We start from the raw sequence: 19,446 nt of genomic DNA, 5'->3' as shown, positions 1-19,446 counted from the left end.
GTACCCTGTCATTTGGCAGTGGAAACTGTCATGATGTGTACCCTGTCATTTGGCAGTGGAAAACTGTCATGATGTGTACCCTGTCATTTGGCAGTGGAAAACTGTCATGATGTGTACCCTGTCATTTGGCAGTGGAAAACTGTCATGATGTGTACCCTGTCATTTGGCAGTGGAAAACTGTCATGATGTGTACCCTGTCATTTGGCAGTGGAAAACTGTCATGATGTGTACCCTGTCATTTCGCAGTGGAAAACTGTCATTCCATATATATAACATGTAATTGCCTCTATAATACATTGTGATTAGTGTTTTATGAATTGTATAATTTGACCAGCGCTAAATAAATAATAGATTATTACTGCCTTTTAAAGGTACATTATCATTATTAATTTGTAAAATTTATTGATAAAGTAAATTATTTACAATGTTATTATAGTATTCACTAAAAGAAAATTTTGAGAAGTTGGAATATGAATACTTCAACGTTTTACATCTACATACATTTTGTTTCCGAGGAAAGTTTTCTCGTATTCCAAAGATCTTGTTTGTCGTCTTCGTGAAATCCATGGAATAATTAAAAATGTCAATAATATACTTTTATTATGTGTTCAAGAAGGATGTATAAATATTTTCCATTTCGCATCTGAAATATTTAAGGTTTCCTAATTCGGTTCTTGAATTTAACTCGCAAAGACTCGATATTATAGGCGTACCAAGTGTCTGTGGTGAAGACAAAAAAACATGTTGGGCCTAATTATCCTTAATTTCACAGTTATTGCAAAGACGAAACTGAAAATGTCAATTATTTAGAACATTATTGTGCCTCAATGGAAGGGTTAGATTCACGAAAGATTAAAATACTTGAGATAAATTGAGAAATGCAAAGACGAAAACACTAAGTATACAATGAAATCTCCAAGTGCATATGCTCTTGTTTCGAACAATAGACTACGTTGTCACCTTTTACAGAAGACAGTAATGAAAAGGTAAGGGTAAGTGTACCTTGTGTCTATAAATATAAAGATGTTGAGAATTGTGCTTTTCATTAAATTAATATATATATATATATATCTTAAATCATGCTCTGTAGCTACATTTTAAAAACTGATAATTGTACTATTTATGTCGTAGAGAAAATCATACACATACATTACATTTTACATTATGATGATGAAAAATGTTAAGCACTGTTATGGGGGATATCTGTTATCAAAAGTTTAGCACAGGGTTTGAATGATTAATATAAATATGGGTTATCGTTTTAAAAATCTACCCTTTAACTAGAAAAAGTACACACACACAAAATTGCACCCAGTACTCTCTACCTGCTGTAGTCTCTGGGTCGCCCTTTGGAATGGCGTAGCACCCACTAACCTCCTTTAACAGGGTTACAGCTGAAGCCGTCGGGGGGCGCAGGACGGTGGATCATCTCGTCTGGTGGATCCCTGGTGCAGCTGGAACAAAGATAAAGGAGGTCTGTTAAAGCTAGTTGAACACTGCAACATCCAGCAAGAAATAACAAACTACTGCAGTATTTTGACAAGTTTAATCTATGGTATTTCACGAATCGATGAAAACCACAACTTCTGGAAGGGATATAAATGGGGAGGACACCTTGGCCAGTAATAAAATTCATATACGAAAGGTGACTCCTGACTGTCAACATGCTACTGTCCGTGTTCAGAAGAGAGCAGTTAATGAAGCAACGTGGAATGTGAGGACACTAATCCACATTGGAAAACTGTTTATTACCAAGCTTGAGATGAAGAGATTAAAGATCAATGTTCTAGGCCTCTTTGAAACACGTTGGAAACATGCTGGAAATATTGTTTCAGAAGATACGAAGATCATTTATTCAGAAGGTCAGATGCACGAAAGAGGAGTTGGGTTGATTTTGGACGAAGGAATCTCAAGGAGTTAGTATGGATTTCTGGCATTATTTTAAAATAAAAGGCGAAACCTCTCAACATTGTAATAATACAAGTCTCACCGACAACTGAAAATCAGGAAGAAGACATTGATCGTTTCTATGAAGACCTTAATAAAGCGAAACCTTTCAACATTGTAACAATACAAGTCTCACCGACAATTAGAAATTAGGAAGAATACATTGATCGTTTCTATGAAGACCTTAATAAAGTGAAACCTCTCAACATTGTAACAATACAAGTCTCACCGACAATTGAAAATTAGGAAGAATACATTGATCGTTTCTATGAAGACCTTAATAAAGCGAAACCTTTCAACATTGTAATAATACAAGTCTCACCGACAGTTGAAAATTAGGAAGAATACATTGATCGTTTCTATGAAGACCTTAATAAAGCGAAACCTTTCAACATTGTAATAATACAAGTCTCACCGACAGTTGAAAATTAGAAAGAAGACATTGATCGTTTCTATGAAGACATTAATAAAGCAAAAAAAAAAGCAATGCCAACCTCAATAAGTGGTCATAGTGATAGGACATCTAAATGCGAAAGTTGGTTGTGAGCGAGTGGAAAATATTGTTGGACAGCACGGGCTTGGAGAGAAAAATGAAATCGAAGAGAAATGGATTGATTGGTGTATTGCAAATAATCAAGTCATTACGAAAACATGGCTTCAGTACCATCCGACAAGAAGGTATACACGGAAAAGTCCTGGAGATAATGTTAGAAATCAAACTTATTACATTACTATCAATAGAAAATTCAAGAATGTAATACAACAATCGAAAACTTACCCAGGGGCTGGCTGGGGGAGAGACCATGTCTCTTTAGTATGCATCATCAAAACTAGAGTGATGAAACTTAAGAAGCCAAAAGCGACAAAGAAGCTTTATTATCCAATTCTAATGGAAAAAGATATGATTAAAGAAAGGTATACAGCTGCAATCAAATAAGTTTTCAAGGAGTTGAAGATGAAGCAAATATTTCAAAATGTGACATTTTTAAAGAAGCAATAGTTGAAACAGTCAAGGAGGTTATTTTTTTAAAGTTAAAGCAAAAAAAGCAGAAATGGATGACGAAGGAAATCCTTAAACCTATGGAAAATAGAAGGAAGATGAAACCCGTAGTAAAACCCGAGAAAGTATAAGAGACTTGACAAAAAAATTCGGTCAATGTGCAATGAAGAATGTACAAAGCTAAAGAAACACACAAGGATAAATATTTTACTTCAGTGTTTAGGAATACCAGAGACACCACAGGTAAAGGAGGATACACTGCAGGTGGATGTATAAAAGCTAAGAATGGTGATGTAATTATGGAACGAGAACAAGTATTGAAGAAAATGGACAGCGTATACTGATGATTTATTCCACGAGAATCGGGAAGAAAAGCCATCTATTAATAAGATCATGGTCGGATTAAAAGTTCATAAATCAGAAGTACAAAACGTTATCAACAGAGTGAAAACCAGTAAAGCTACAGGACCAGATGAAATTGCAGTTATACAAATAGAATGTAATAAAATCGGTTTTAATGTGCGTATTTGATAGAGAGTTTTTTGTTTATTTTATGTATTTTCATCGTATGTATCGTTCTTCACATGCCGTTGCATGGCCCAGTTGTTAGCTCACCGTATTGCGAATCCTACAGTCTATGGCTTGCTTCCCGTTGCTGCAAAATCGTGCTTTGCACATTGGCGTCTTGGGTGGAACAAAGAATGACGGTAAACTTCCACTATCGATCATATCAACCCAAAAGTTGAGGATGGGTGTGTTGACTATCTATATAAACTTTAGCGTATCATCTTAAAATTACGGATGGCTGGCGATTGTTTGTGTGAATTTCGCGCAAAGCAACATGAAGGCTATCTGCGCTAGCCGCCCCTAATTTAGCTGTGAAAGACTAGAGGAAAGGCAGCTAGTCATTACCATCCACCGCCAACTCTTGGGCTACTCTTTTTATCAACAAATAGTGGGATTGACCGTCACATTATAACACCCCACGGCTGAAGGGGCAAGCATGTTTGTTGGGACAGGGATTCGAAACTACGACCCTCGGATTGAGAGTCAAGCGCCCTAACTACCTGGCCATGCCGTGGGATAAGATGTGCACTGAGTTTTGGAGGCGAGCGACTGCGAGAGTAAGATCCGAACAGCGGTGAGATACAGTTCTAACCTCAGTTCGCTAGTGTCATATGTTAAAGAATAAATATATAATAACTAATAAAAATAAGAATAATATATTATATTAAATGCTTTTGATAAAAGACAGCCTACTCTCTTCTAATAATGATATGCCATATTCTTTTATTATAAGTATTATGAAGTCACATTTGCTCACATTCTGTATTAAGTTACTAGTCTTGAAATATTCATACAAAAATTACTATTTCATGGATTTAATAAAGAAACATTAAATACAATTATTAAACTAGTATGTGATAAATATAAAAATGTATTCAATAAATATAAAGAAGCAGTAATTAAAAACTTTTTACTTGAAATTTCCTGTGAATATTTTTAGTTTTTAAACATCTTGGCACTATTTTTTTTACATCATTATCGCACATAAATACAAACGTTCGAATAAATGACAGGAAATTGGTCGTTACAATGTAGTACTCTAAGAGTAAACTTAATGGGTGTGTTGGGAGTTAGGTTAGTTTAGATAATTTGGTTGGGTTTTATACTTTTATACTAACATAATTTGTCTACTGTACTACCAATATTAACTTACTAATATCCGCTGGAATGCCAACGTTAGGAGGTAAGGTACCTAATTTCTTTTCTTTTTTTCTTTCATTTTACATTTCTTCCCACAACTTTCTGCAGGCAGTAAAGGGTGATATAGATGTGGGACGATGTGGGCACCCGCATCATGCACTCTTAACTTATTTTCTTATTTTATGTTTACTCTTCCTTCTTTAACATGTGAAACTAGCGAATGTAGATTAAAGGCACATCATATATCCCACATTATAGCCTGTATCCTGGTGACATTTATAACATACGCAGCGTTTTTTTTATTTTGTGTTTGTAGTTGTTTGGTCTTGATTAGGTAATTAAATTGTTTTTTCATCACAGGCTTGAGCTTGCTGTTTTTAACGCAGTCCTTCCTGTTGAAAAAATGTTTATTTTTTCTTTGAACTAATATCAAATAATATTACTTTATTAGGCTTTAATTTGTCTTAAAAGTAATGAAAAATAAATTTAGTTAATAGGAAAATAAAAACACTTAACTTAATATTAACGAAAAACTCATTATATGAAACCACAGTAAAAAATTAAATGTTCCAAACACAGATCACCATATTTCAGGAAGCTTGTCTCTAAAAGGTACCAACATTAGCCGAAGCATATTGAACTCGGCCCAGGTAAGAAATTGAAATAATTTCTATTGATTAATGAATTTGTTTGTTTGTTGATAAACACAGAGCTAAAGAATGAGATATGTGAGCTCCGCCCATTGCAATTATTGAAACTCGACTTAGGGCTTTATAAGCCATCAAACTTACCTGTGAACCACCGAGGGGAGGGGTCGTTGGTTGAGGATACGACATCTAACAAATTATTGTATATTCAAGAGCTTAAATGACTTGATGAAAACACATAACAAAACTTAGAATATTATGATGCTATTTGTTGTGTATAAATCACTACTTTAGCCAAAGAACCGTATTGTAAGTTTTTGTTATAATCGACTTATATTGTCATTAAGTTGAAAAGGACTGTTTCACTTACATACTGTATATTTTATTTTAACGTTTGAGATCTATGAAAACTTGTAGATTATGCCTGCTGTATTATATTAACATCGAAAATAGTTATTTTATTGTACTCACACTGTTGAAGAAGATTGTTTTATACTCTCAACAAAAGACCCAAAACTCTAACGCTCCCAAATAGTTGACCATTCTTCTCCAGGAAAACTGAACCTTCCATCCATCGAAATTCTGCATAACATAAATACTCGAAACCTGATACAATTTTGTTGTTGTTAACAGGTTATTATAAATTTATTTTTTAGATTACTGGGGAGAAAAAATGGCGAATTCCTGACGACTTGATTATAGAAAATATCTCCAATTTCCTTCCGACGATCGTGAAAAAGAAGTTAAGGATCCATGGAATATGTTGTCTGAATTCCAAACTTCAATTAATCCCTCTAGATAAATGTATCAGTTTATTTCAGTATTACTTAGGTCAATGCTTTATTTTAAGACAGATAAATTCGTAAAGAAAAGCTGCAAACGTGAATAAGTCTCTTGAAGAAGTCTGGTATGGCTTGGTGGTTGAAGAAGTCTAGTATGGGTTGGTGGTTGAAGAAGTCTGGTATGGCTTGGTGGTTGAAGAAGTCTGGTATGGCTTGGTGGTTGAAGAAGTCTAGTATGGGTTGGTGGTTGAAGAAGTCTGGTATGGCTTGGTGGTTGAAGAAGTCTAGTATGGGTTGGTGATTTGGGCGCTCTACTCGAAATCTATTCGAATCCTCTCACCGAACATGCTCATATTTTCAGCCGTGGGGGCTTTATAATGTGACGGCCAATCTCATTATTTGTTGATGAAAGAGTAGCCCAAGAGTTGGCAGTGGGTGATGTTGACTAGCTATATTTCCTCTACCTATCACTGCTAAATTGGAGACGGCTAGCTCAGATGGCCCTCGAGTTGCTTTGCGCGAAATTCAAAAGAAACAAAACAAGTCCCTTGAAGCGTCTGAAAGTTTTAATATCCGAATTCAGATGTTAACTAAGTTATAGTTACATATTAATAAAATGTTAACTGAACAAGATAGGAAAATGCACAGTTACAGGCTGTAAGGTATAACTAATACGTTAATTAAGAAATATAAAGCAACAATATAGAAAAGGTTCGTCGTGGCCTGTTGTATGGTAAATATAGAATTACACAAGATGTGTTATTACTTAATTAGGTAGAATCTCGCTAATGTGCGTGGGTTCTGAAGCAAATGGAATTACAACTCTGCTAGCATACAACTTTGTTTGTTACACAGTTTTAATGGAAAGCTATGGGATATCAGCATATTGCTGCTCATAATATTGAACTGATGTACTGAAGGGAAGGCAGCTAGTCAACAGCATCCACTTTCAGCACTTTAAATCCTGTTTATATCCTCACCGGTTTGATTGAAGATTTTATTGTTTCTTAACAAAATGTGCATCACAGCATGTTATATGTAACAATGATAAATTTTGTTCAATCTATTTAGAAACAGTGGAGTTACTGATAGAACACAACCAATTGTATGGACGGAAAACATATATATAACTGAACCCCATTTGCTAATATTGTGTTGTTAGCGGAATGAAATAATTACTTTTTCTATAACGGAGGAAAATAACTTGTGAAAATATGAATAATATTTTTTATTAAATAAATGAATTATAATATTTACATCGTTCCAAAGTTTACACCGTACTTATATATGTATCTAGGAATTATTTTTTAAGGAAAATTAGGATATTCTTCTTTGATGTCCTTTTACTTGCGTTATTACTTTACTTTTACAAGATGGAATTATAACTTCATGAGGAATAAAACACAAGTTTTAAGTGCAGTTTCCTGCGCTTTAGTCTTTTAGGCCCGGCAAGGCCAGGTTGTTAGGGCGCTCGACTCGCAATCTGTGGGTCGCGGGTTCGAATCCCCGTCCCACCAAACATGCTCGCCCTTTCATCCGTGGGGACATTATAATGTGACGGTGAATCTCACTATTCGTTGGTAACAGAGCTGGCGGTGGGTGGTGATGACTAGCTGCCTTCCCTCTAGTCTTACACTGCTAAATTGGGGACGTCAAGCGCAGATAGCCCTCGTGTAGCTTTGCGCGAAATCCATAACAAACAAACAGTCCAGTTTTTTTTTTTTACGTTCTTTCAACAACGTAGATCAGATTATCTCTAACAATGTTATTCTTATATCTTGCAACCTGTAAAAGAAGGGTAGGAAATGAAATAAAATATTCTAACCAAAGATACTCCACGTTATTTTATCACTTAGAAAATTTAACTGCACGTCATAGCAAAGACTAATAGCAAAATTGTATACGTGTGCACGTGATTTCAGTTTTGGAGAATCTATTATAATAATACTTAGTTTTTGCTTCCCTTCAAAAAGAGCGTACCTTACTATCTAAATGTGCAACGGTTGTAAACAAAAGGCGGATGTAAACATACGTTGGTAGACATTTTGTGCAACAACATATTAAAAGCTTGTCAAAGTTTTTGAAAAGATCTGATGTTAGGTCGTAGAATAACATTATACGTTTATTTATTGACAATATTAAGTACAGTAAAGTTTAATTCTCACTAAACTAAAGCAAAAAAATTACACAAGTTACAGCGTTAATTTCTCTTTATCGAATATAGGCCGTTCTTAATAAAGGCTTAGCTAATGTTAAGCCTAAGACAAGTGAATCTATATATTTCGGTGTGTGCGATTAGAATTATTTTGTATCATTCTTGAAATCCTGTCTTTAAATAAGTACTGTTGCAATGAATATATTACTTTGACCGCAAATATTTTGTGGTTCCCTGCTAGTATTGAGTATAAAGTCACACCGTAAAATAATTATGAAAATATAGAATTTTACTAAAATTTGTTTCTTTGTTAAATTTCGTGTAAAGCTATTCCAGGGCTATGTGCGATAGGCGTCACTAATTTTGAAGTGATAGACTAGAGAGAAGGTAGATAGTCAGTACTACTCACGGTCATCTCTTGAATAGTGGAATTTACCGTCAAATTATAACGTCCCCGCTGTAGAAAGGACGAGCATGTTCGGTGACAGGATTCGAACTCGCGACCCACATATTGCGAGTCCGAGTGCCCTAACCACCAAGGTATGCCGGATCGGCAGTTTACTAAAGAAATAGTCTATTGGCGAAACTTATCACATAAAGTAGTCGTATTTGATTTTATTAATAACTTATCTTTCATATACTAGCATACTAAACATCTACCAGTAATATAATTTATTTACAAAACTTACAGACTTAACGAATTAATATATATATATATATATATATATATATTGTTACGTCTCTGTATGTTTGTTTGTTAATGTTTCTGCGATACAAGTCCTTTCTTAAATAAAACTTCTTTATTCTTCCTCAATACAACTTTGCAATACAGTTAATTTTCACAGTTTTTTTCACTTAGACACACACTATAATTCACAACAATTCACTCACTTTCTACCGCGCTTGACTCAATTGTCCGTCTCTATCTCCGCCTATCAGCAACTATAGTTCCGATCTCTGTATCTGCTATCCTCGGTTCCCACCGACCATAACTGCTGTCCTTGGTTCTCCCACTCTCTCTTGTCTCCTTTGTCTAGCGCACTTATATACGATAATACCGGCCGCGTAGCCTGTTCGAGAATCTTCTAGACACTCATTACGTGCTACCAGCGTCACTTGACTTACGCTGTCGTAACGTCTAATCTTATCCACGGTTAAATTCGTATACTCAGCAATTTGCATAACACCGTTTATGATGGCTTCCTGAATGCAGTCGCCTTAACATCGGAAGAGAAATTTGAAACATATTGTTACGACAGCGAAAGTCACGTGACGTTGGTAACACATAATGAGTATCTAGAAGATTCGCGATAAACGCTAGTGTTAGTATAGAATTCTAACCCGTGTTATTTTGTATATAAAATATGCAGTTTATTTTCTAAAAAGTGGTTCTCAGTGTTCTCATAGACTCCAATTTCATTAAATATAACTTGGTTTATTATTGAAGAGTAAGTGAGATTATTTCGCAGCAATATCCTGATATTATTTTGAAAATACTCAGAAAATATAAGGTTTTAAGGTAGATCGAATACTATAAGTTTATAAAATACAAAAATTATATAAATTATAAAAAATTCTCTAATTTCTTCAAACGATTAAGTGTGTTATATGAAAAAAAATTAATATGTAAATAAGTAATTGATGTGACAGTCACAGACGATATTAAGTCGTGGTGGAATGGCATGTATCACAATTACACTTGGATATTGTTTGACATTTCGTGGGTATTGTTTTACCAACGAAAATTAATAGCTTTTCTGAAGGGTATATATATATATATATATATATATGTTTATGTAAATTATACGTTTAGTGTGGGTCTAAAATATACATTATTTTTTGTTTGTTTGTTTGCTTGTTTTTAATTATGCACAAAGCTACACGAGGGCCATCTGTGCTCTGCTCACCACGGGTATCGAAACCCTGTTTCTAGTGTTGTAAGTTCGCAGACATCCCGCTGTGCCACTGGGGGTCACCACATTATTTTTTATTATTGTTATGTATTTGAAACACGATAAGAATGAATGTGATACAAAGAAGTTCAACAGAAAGCGTCAAGATGACGATTTCAATGGTTCAATTGAGTTATACGAGACTCTTTTCTTTTTTGAGTCAATGTTTAAGAATCAGCATTTCCTGTTTAAGGTACAGTATTTAAATCTACCCAAATTGTCTAAACACCCCTAAGAATAACACACTTTAAATGTAGAAGTAGTTTCTTTACTGAAATTACAACATTATTATGGTTTACCCAATACTTGTTCTTCGTATAATTAATCTTGTATCTTAAAAATACCTGATTAAGCTTAACATTTTTTTAAAGATTACTTTCCTTTTATAAATGGTTTCTTCAACTGAAACTAAATTTTTTAAGAAGATGTAAATTATTATTTGACAAAATTGGGTCTGTCTGTATGTCCACTTATAAGCGGCAGCCCGCTAGACCGACTTTCACCAAATTTGGCATACACACTAATAACTCTCCAGTATATAAAATAACAAAGCCTATTTCTTATTGTTCTTAGAAACTGTTATAAGTATATAAAATAACAAAGCCTATTTTTATTGTTGTTAGAAACTGTTATAAATATAGAAAATAACAAAGACCTATTTTTGATTGTTGTTAGAAACTGTTATAAGTATAGAAAATAGCAAAGCTTTTTCTTATTGTTGTTAGAAACTGTTATAAGTATAGAAAATAACAAAGACTATTTTTATTGTTTTTAGAAACTGTTATAAGTATAGAAAATAACAAAGCCTATTTTTATTGTTGTTAGAAACTGTTATAAGTATAGAAAATAACAAAGCCTATTTTTTATTGTTTTTAGAAACTGTTATAGGTATAGAAAATAACAAAGCCTATTTTTTATTGATGCTAGAAACTGTTATAAGTATAGAAAATAACAAAGCCTATTTTTTTTATAAATCTTTATTTAAAGCGTATAATTCTTTCTTATGTTCTTGATTCTGTCGGAGATTTACTAGAAACGAACAAATAATGCAAATGATATACGGTTTCGCTAAAACGTATTCTGTATGATCTCGCTTCACACACATATGTATATTTCAATTTTCCAACAGATTTGTGTTTCTTTGTTAATTATAGCTGGAAAAATTTACACATATGGACATTAAGATTAGTCTATTCGAAATGACGCAGGAAAGATGTCACATAAGAACTTATTATATGTTACAAACAGGCCTTATAAAAAGTGTACTATTCGAAATATATTTCTTTAATTAAGTAACGCTTTGGAGAATTAGAAACGTCGTACGCGCGTACATGTTTGAACAGTATCAGTACAGCAAACCATAGCTTAGCTAAACATTAACAATGAAAAAAAAACAGCGTTACAGTATATGTACGTCATAATCTACGTTAATGAGGTCTTTTTTTTCTCCTTCTTCATACAACTGAAAACCAAGAAAAGATGCTTATTATAAGTAAAACATGTTCAAATTTCAGGCAGGATCTTCATTAAAAAGATAAATTTTGTACTTTCTTGGAAAAAAGGAATTCTATTTTAATTAGAATTTATTGATTTGTTAGCACATTCTTATTTGAGGAGAGGAAGCTAGTCTACAAAAGTTATCGCCAGCTCTTGGGTTACTCTTTTAACAGTCATATTTATTGTCACGTCATAACGCTTCTAAGCCTGAAAGAGCGAGCATCTTCGGTGAGTTGGGAATTGGTTGAATTTTGCTCAAAGATACGCGAGGACTATCTGCGCTAGCCATCTTTAATTTAGGAATGTAAGACTAGAGAGAAGACAGCTAGACATCACCACCCACCGTCAACTACTGGGGTTCACCGTTACATTATAACGCCCACGGCTGAAAAGGCGAGCATGTTTGATGGGACGGGGATTCGAACCTTCGACCCTCAGATTGCCAGTCGAGCGCCCTAACCACTTGGCCTCTTCGGTGAGTGATTACATGGAGCGCGTATATACCCGATTCAATTTTATTACACTAACAGACTACCATCAAATTGAAATTCTTTTAGGCTGGATTAGAGTAAATTAATCTATGAGACGTGGTCAACGGTCAAACACATCAATGGAAAGGGTTTGACCTCCTGAGTCCAAAAATGTAATTAGATCTGAAATCATTCAACAGATGACGGAGCTTTGAGCTAAGCGGAAATTCTTTAACGTTATTAACTGACACTGCTGTAGTTAATTAGTGCACATGTTATTAAAAAATAACCACATATATCATACTATGTTACATTTTATTGTTACTAATTTATGCTCTTTATCTACATAAATCTGTTTATAATGTTAGGATTTAAGTACGTCCTTATAGGATGGACGATTCTGGTTTTTAATAGTTTCATGTTGAATGTAAAGAAGATAAATTATGAAGTCAGAACCGATTCCAACCATCTTGATAAAGCAAGCTTCTTAGATGTAAGTGGTTAATGACCTGGTAAAGTTTGCCTTAAAGTTACTAACAGATTAAAGGTGAAAGGAGAAGTTAGTGCCCAAGTCCCAATAATTGTTTAATAAAATAAAATAAATAAAGCATTGTACACAGAAAAAAACTTATAGCAAAGTTTATATGGATATAACTTTCCCTTGAAGACAGACGTAAGCAAGTTAAATCAATACCCATTGCCACTACAAAATAACAAAGTTTTTTTCAGTACTTAAAAATGTATTAGAAAAATGTATAGAAAAATATATTTGGTAAAAATCACAGAGTTTACAACAAACATGATTTCATCTAAGTATTTTACTGGCATAAATTAAGCGTGTTACATGTTTGCTTGTTACTAGTTCTTTGACTATAAAGTGAATCTACAAATCGTTTACTCATGAGCTGACAAATAAATGAGCTTCAAGGACTTTGGGTTATTCTGAATGCGATTGTCTGTTGGATTACTGCTGTATGTTGAATTTCTAAAAAACTTAAAAAAATTCCAGTAATTAGTCGTAAGAACACCTTTATTGACGGAGTACCTGTTGTTTGTTTCAACTGTTGGTAAATTAATTTATTCTAAGGCAAATATACTTTCAAATGTATACTGTTTTTTGATACGAACATATTCAAAATTATCCCTAAGGAATCAAAAATTATTTTTTCTGTCAATTTCTGCTATGGGCTTTTGTTCGGTAACCATTTTTAACATTATGGCAGGTGGTTGACTTGTTTGTTTAATTTCATAAAGTTTTGACAGAGTATTCAAGAACTAAATAATTATTCATTTCAGTTGCAGTAACTCTTTTGTGACAAGGAAGTAATTTAAGTCTATAAAACTAGGTAATTTTGTTATTATTAGGTTAACTGTATTCTTAACGGTGAATTTCAAGAGCTTATGAACGTATACCTAAATTAAAAACTATGAACAGCAAAATCATTTTGACAGATCATAATAATAAATAATTTGTTCAGTATATAACAATGGTTGCATTAGGCATAACATTTGCATATTTGTTTCCAAGCATCCCTGTGATTAACGATATCATTGTAAATTACAGTAACTTCGCCCTGTGGTTAACGATATCATTGTAAATTACAGCTTCGCCCTGTGGTTAACGATATCATTGTAAATTACAGTAACTTCGCCCTGCGGTTAACGATATCATTGTAAATTACAGTAACTTCGCCCTGTGGTTAACGATATCATTGTAAATTACAGTAACTTCGATAGCCGTTTAAACTTTATCCATATTTCCAAATGCTCAGCGTTTAAAAACTGTTATTAAAACGCAATAAACTAATGCTTCCTTGTTATGCTTGATATGAAACTAAAAACCAATATTTGAAAAGCCTGACTAACAGAGCTAAGTACGTCATATTACAGTAATTGAGAATAGCATCTATGCTATGAAAATACCCAACTCTTTTCATTTCCAATCACCATGAAACTTTCAGTAGTTCTTGGGCATGCCCTAGAGAAATTACAAAACCCATTACTTTATTTATATTTTATCCATTTTTACGAGCTTGACAGACATTTCAATTTTTTTTCCTTTGCTATTGTTTTAGAGTTAGCTTCTTGAAACTTTCATTTTCCCCCTTTACGACTTTCTCAGCCATCTTTATTCCATTGCTACTGACGACAGTTGATGGATACATATCGTATCCTCCATCCAAGTGAAGGCAACGAAATAAATGCCACGATGGGAAGCTGGTACCTTTCCTATTATACACTAATGGTGATACTATAGTAAAGGAAACTGATTAGAGATATTTAGTTTCGTAAACCCATATAGATATTTAGTTTCGTAAACCCGTATAGATATTTAGTTTTTTTTAAACTGATATACCAGCATAAGTTACATGAACATTTACAAGTTTTCTCATCAATAGTAAAATCTTTTTATGCACACTAAGTAAAATTTAATCAATTTAATGTTCTATTTATTATCCATGGTGAACTGACCATCGGTGTATGACTTAAGCTTATATTTTTACTTGAGTGGGTCATTGGTTAGACAAATCAACTTTGCTGTACTTTTAACTATGGCAAGACCTAACAGGGTGGTTAGTCACTTTATAGAAAGACCTAACAGGATGGTTAGTCACTTTATAGAAAGACCTAACAGGGTGGTTAGTCACTTTATAAGAAAAAAATGCATATGTTAATGACGTAACGTGTCGCCACAGCATCTTTCTGACCATTTAACATTGCAATATTACCACAAGTATATTGAAATTAATTTTTAACCTAAACGGCACTTTATGCACACTGAGGATAAACAGTAAGGTTAGCGACTTCTAAGGTTTATTTCCAACAACCTTGAATTTTAGAATATTGACCTGCCAGTAACACCCTTCGAAAGAAGATCTTTGTTCGGCTTTCTGAACTGATTTATTGGATTCTCTATTTCTTTCATAACGAACTACAGCTGACAGTACAAAGTTGTTCGATAGTACCACGTCGGGTCTCAAACCCTGGACCTAAACAGCCTGACACGCTAGTCGCTTCCACCCCGCTGTAATTAGGCTTATCTCTGGACGAATATGTCACAACCCTTTAAAAAGAAGTATATCCGTATAGCTAGAAGAAATGTCATGTTAGCCATAACATGATTAATATCATCAGCAACGGAAGATCAGAACACTTATATGAGTGTATAAAGCCAACTCAGCAACAGTCACCACATGCAGGACTGAAGCAATCTCTGTCCAAGTTCGCAGACTGGTCTTCTAATACCCCATCTTTTCACACACTAATGCTATCACAGTGATTATTGACAAGTTACATACGCCCCATAGTGAATACTGACAAGTTGCATATGCTTCATAGTGAATACTGACAAGTTGCATATGTCCCATAGTGATTATTGACAAGTTGCATATGCCCCTATAGTGAATACTGACAAGTTGCATATGCCTCATAGTGAATTACTGACAAACTGCATATGCCCCATAGTGATTATTGACAAGTTGCATATGCCCCATAGTGAATACTGACAAGTTGCATATGCCCCATAGTGATTATTGACAAGTTGCATATGCCCCTTAGTGAATACTGACAAGTTGCATATGCTTCATAGTGAATACTGACAAACTGCATATGCCCCATAGTGATTATTGACAAGTTGCATATGCCCCATAGTGATTATTGACAAATTGCATATGCCCCATAGTGATTATTGACAAGTTGCATATGCCCCATAGTGATTATTGACAAGTTGCATATGCCCCAATCAAATGGGTAGAAGAAAGACGAACTATACGAAAAATATTTTTTTATGTGAGAGGTAGAAGTACGTTGTAAAAATGGACAAAGGCCTGATTGTATTATACTTGGATAACTTTGACAGAAACATAAAACTTGTTACAGATCTCCAGGTGGTAAGAACATAAATGTTTGGAGACGGCTTGAATGGGTAATGAAGAAAACACTATTATAAATGTACAGCGTTTCGACAAAGTTATGTCATCATCAGGTACAAGGTGGTAAGTACGTTCCAAAATGATACATAGAATGTAAAAGTAGTTATTCGTCGAGCCTTATGGTTACCGCAGGTTTCTCATATAATTAAACTTTATAAAATGCTCAATAGGGTAATAAGAACTCTAATTACAATCAAGATAATTTACAGACATCATTTATTCAAGTTTGTCCATTGCGAAGACGCCGCGAAGAAATAACTGCATCTGGCTCAAGTGTAAAGTGGCATGTTTAAGTCGACAACAATGTTTCTATGCACTATACAAGAAGCTGGTGATCATATTATCTTCTTCTTCAGCCCTTGTGTGAAGTCAACTCAACTAGCTATTCTTCAAAACAGTTTTTTAGTTTTTTTAAACGTGGCCTTGGAAGCCGACCTTCACTTAGAATAGAGGACCTGTGCAATGTTTTCCAAGATGGGCAAAGTGAGAAACCTCAAAAAGAGCAATAGAATATATGTTTCAAGATACATAACGTAATTTAACAGAAATGAGATGATGAAAACCAAAGATCTAAGTAAGGAGCTAAAAGTGTAAGTTTCCCCTGTAAAAGTATTCTGATTATCGGAAAATTAAGAAACATAAACATGATTTAACAGAATTGAGATGATGAAAACCAAACGATCTAAGTAAGGAGCTAAAAGTGTGAGTTTCCCCTGTAAAAGTATTCTGATTATCGGAAAACTAAGATTATGTTACAGTAAAGAAAATGTAAAGCAAGGAAGGAATCATTACAAAAAATAATAGAGAGCTAAAGCCATCCTAAAAGAGATAAATAGCAATATTTAGATTTAAAGACATCATCAAAATATAAAAAAACACTTCTCATAATGAGAGCTTTTGCGATCGTTCAATGTAGAAAACAAAAGACTTTTACACATTGAATTATGTATTAAAAACTAGGGTTCATGTATAAAAAACGTGCATTATATTGCTATTTACATAACAAATTTTAGACCTATTGGTTTTCAAAAGTTCGCTATCTTTCAACGTTCAACCTTGGTTTTTCTTTTCGAAATTTCCTTTTGAATCTCCCACTAACTTTTCTTAAGGCCATCTCATTTTTCTGGAATAATTCTTCTCATTCATATAGTTTATTACGTGAGAAAAATAAGCCGTATACATTCTATGATATCCAAAGATTCTTCCTTATTTCTGAGTGTCCTTTTATATTTTCATAGCATTTACCTTTTGACATGTTAATTTTTTGTGAAATCCCATAGTTTTTTGAATGGTTTCGTCCAAATTTTTATTATCTATCTATTTTGAATTTAAAACGATCCTAACTTTCCAAAAGCCATGCTATTCTTACAAAGGGCGCTAACCTTTGTTTTAGCATCATTTAGTTTGATATACGTGCATCTTGAACTGTAACTTGTGAGGGACAAAAAATAGAAATGAAATGGTATTTACATGTATCTCTCTCACTTGAAACCCATAATAAACAAATTAAAAGAATGTGAACAAAAATAATTCAGTTTGAAGAATATATTTATTTTTGGAAGATTAAACAGGTTTAAATTACTTGTTTTAACCTATTTGAAATGACTTTTCAATCTATTAACTGAACGTTTAAAACTTTCAAACGTTTGTTCAATTATCTCATTTAGCTTTTACGTATTTGAAATGACGTTCATAAAGAAGCTGAATGTATACAAATAAACATTTTTCTTTAATACCAAAGCATATTATCATCTGTACATAACCACAAAATCGTTACGTCAGGATAACTTATCCTAACCGTGAATAATAAAGATATAAATACAGTATGAGTGGAAAACAAAATGCTCATTTTTTAAGTATAGAAAAAAAAAACATACATTATTGTGCTAGATAACGTTTATTGCACTCCAATTACTCCAAAAAGAGATATTTCAATTTCTTGCTGCCTTTTTCAATAACAGCTTTACTTAATAATTATATTTTAAGAAGATAACTATTAAAGTTAAGAGTTGAACTAAACCATCTAAATCTGTTAAAATATATTCCATTAGTTAAAACATTATATTTTATGGTTTTGACAGTTTTATTTTGCTAATTATATATTACTAATCCGTTGCAAAATTTCTTAGATTCAGATAAATTTATTTTTAAATGTACATACCCATTTTCAAAATAATCATTGGTGTTTATCCTCAAAATATAATCCGTAAACTTGAATTGTTCCCCCCCCCCCAAGTGGCTCAGCAGAAAATCTGAGAGCTTAAAAGGAATTTCTACGTCAGTGGTAGGCACGGTGCAGATGTCATTGTGTAGCTTTGTGTTTAGAAATAAATAAATTATTTTCATTACTTTAGGAAAAATTAAAAGTATATTGTAAATCAAAATGAACTGTTACTAATATTTCAGAAAGGGAAATCGTCTTTTGCTAGCGTTTTTATGTATACGACAGACTTCAATTCAGAGGGAAATTACAAGTGTGAAGTTTCGATAGGACCTCCTACATTCCAAACCATCGTTTCCAAACCTGGTTATATGCTGGTGAACGGTAAGTAACACCATTCAGATAAAAAAATAAAATAAAGAGGGAATCTTCAATAGCCGCGGCGCTTGAAATTTGTTTAGGCAGGATTAGAGTAAGTTAATCTATGAGACCTTGGGCGTGGCCAAATACATTATTTGAAAGGGTTTCACCTCCTGAGTCCGAAACTGTAACTAGATCTCAAAATCGGTTAAAAGATGACGGAGTTACGAGCTAAAAGTTTGTAAGTGAAAAACAAAACAAAAACTCAGAGCCATTCTACGAGCCGCAGTGCCGCGGCTGAAAAGAGTTTAGTATGAAATAGAGTAACATAATCGTATAACGAAGTGTTAAAAAATTAATATCAATTTCATGAAATACATATATGAGAAAATATCTGCAGGAAATGCACTATATGTGCAATGATAATTTGTGAAAACGTTTTCAAGCAGTGTCTTTAAGTCTCGGTGTTACTGTAGAGGTTTTGTTTTGATTCGTTAATTATTACATACGAATCTATTGCTCAGGGACGCTACGAAAAATTAGCACTTACAAAAATTTTTGTTATTTTAATAATCAGTATTACTTGTCTTAAAATATTTTGCTCTTATAACACAGGCCTGCAATGGTTTCATTGTCTTGAAATGTTTACATGTTTATGGTAATTCCTGTACGCTAAATACGAAAATAATAATCTACTTTTCTCCATCACGTAAGATGTTTCACAAAAGGTCATAACGCAATACATAAAGAAAAGCCCACAACACGTAGTTTTGAGAATAAAAGACGTAGATTTCACAAAAAAAAAATCAGGATGAATGAGGATGCATATTCGTTTG

The 19,446-nt window shown here is 33.5% G+C and overlaps 1 protein-coding gene across 1 annotated transcript in view; it reads left to right on the top strand.

Moving 5' to 3' along the window:
* Window positions 1–19,446, top strand: part of LOC111085980 — a 69,005-nt gene that overhangs the window by 38,390 nt on the left and 11,169 nt on the right. Inside the window, exon 3 of the mRNA XM_022387043.1 lies at window positions 18,496–18,634. Coding sequence (XP_022242751.1) covers window positions 18,496–18,634 — 139 coding nt within the window. The remainder of the gene's footprint in view (window positions 1–18,495; window positions 18,635–19,446) is intronic.

This window comes from Limulus polyphemus, unplaced genomic scaffold (assembly GCF_000517525.1).
Source record: "Limulus polyphemus unplaced genomic scaffold, Limulus_polyphemus-2.1.2 Scaffold757, whole genome shotgun sequence".
Classification (NCBI taxonomy): domain Eukaryota; kingdom Metazoa; phylum Arthropoda; class Merostomata; order Xiphosura; family Limulidae; genus Limulus; species Limulus polyphemus.
This window is presented reverse-complemented; position numbering and strand designations above follow the sequence as displayed.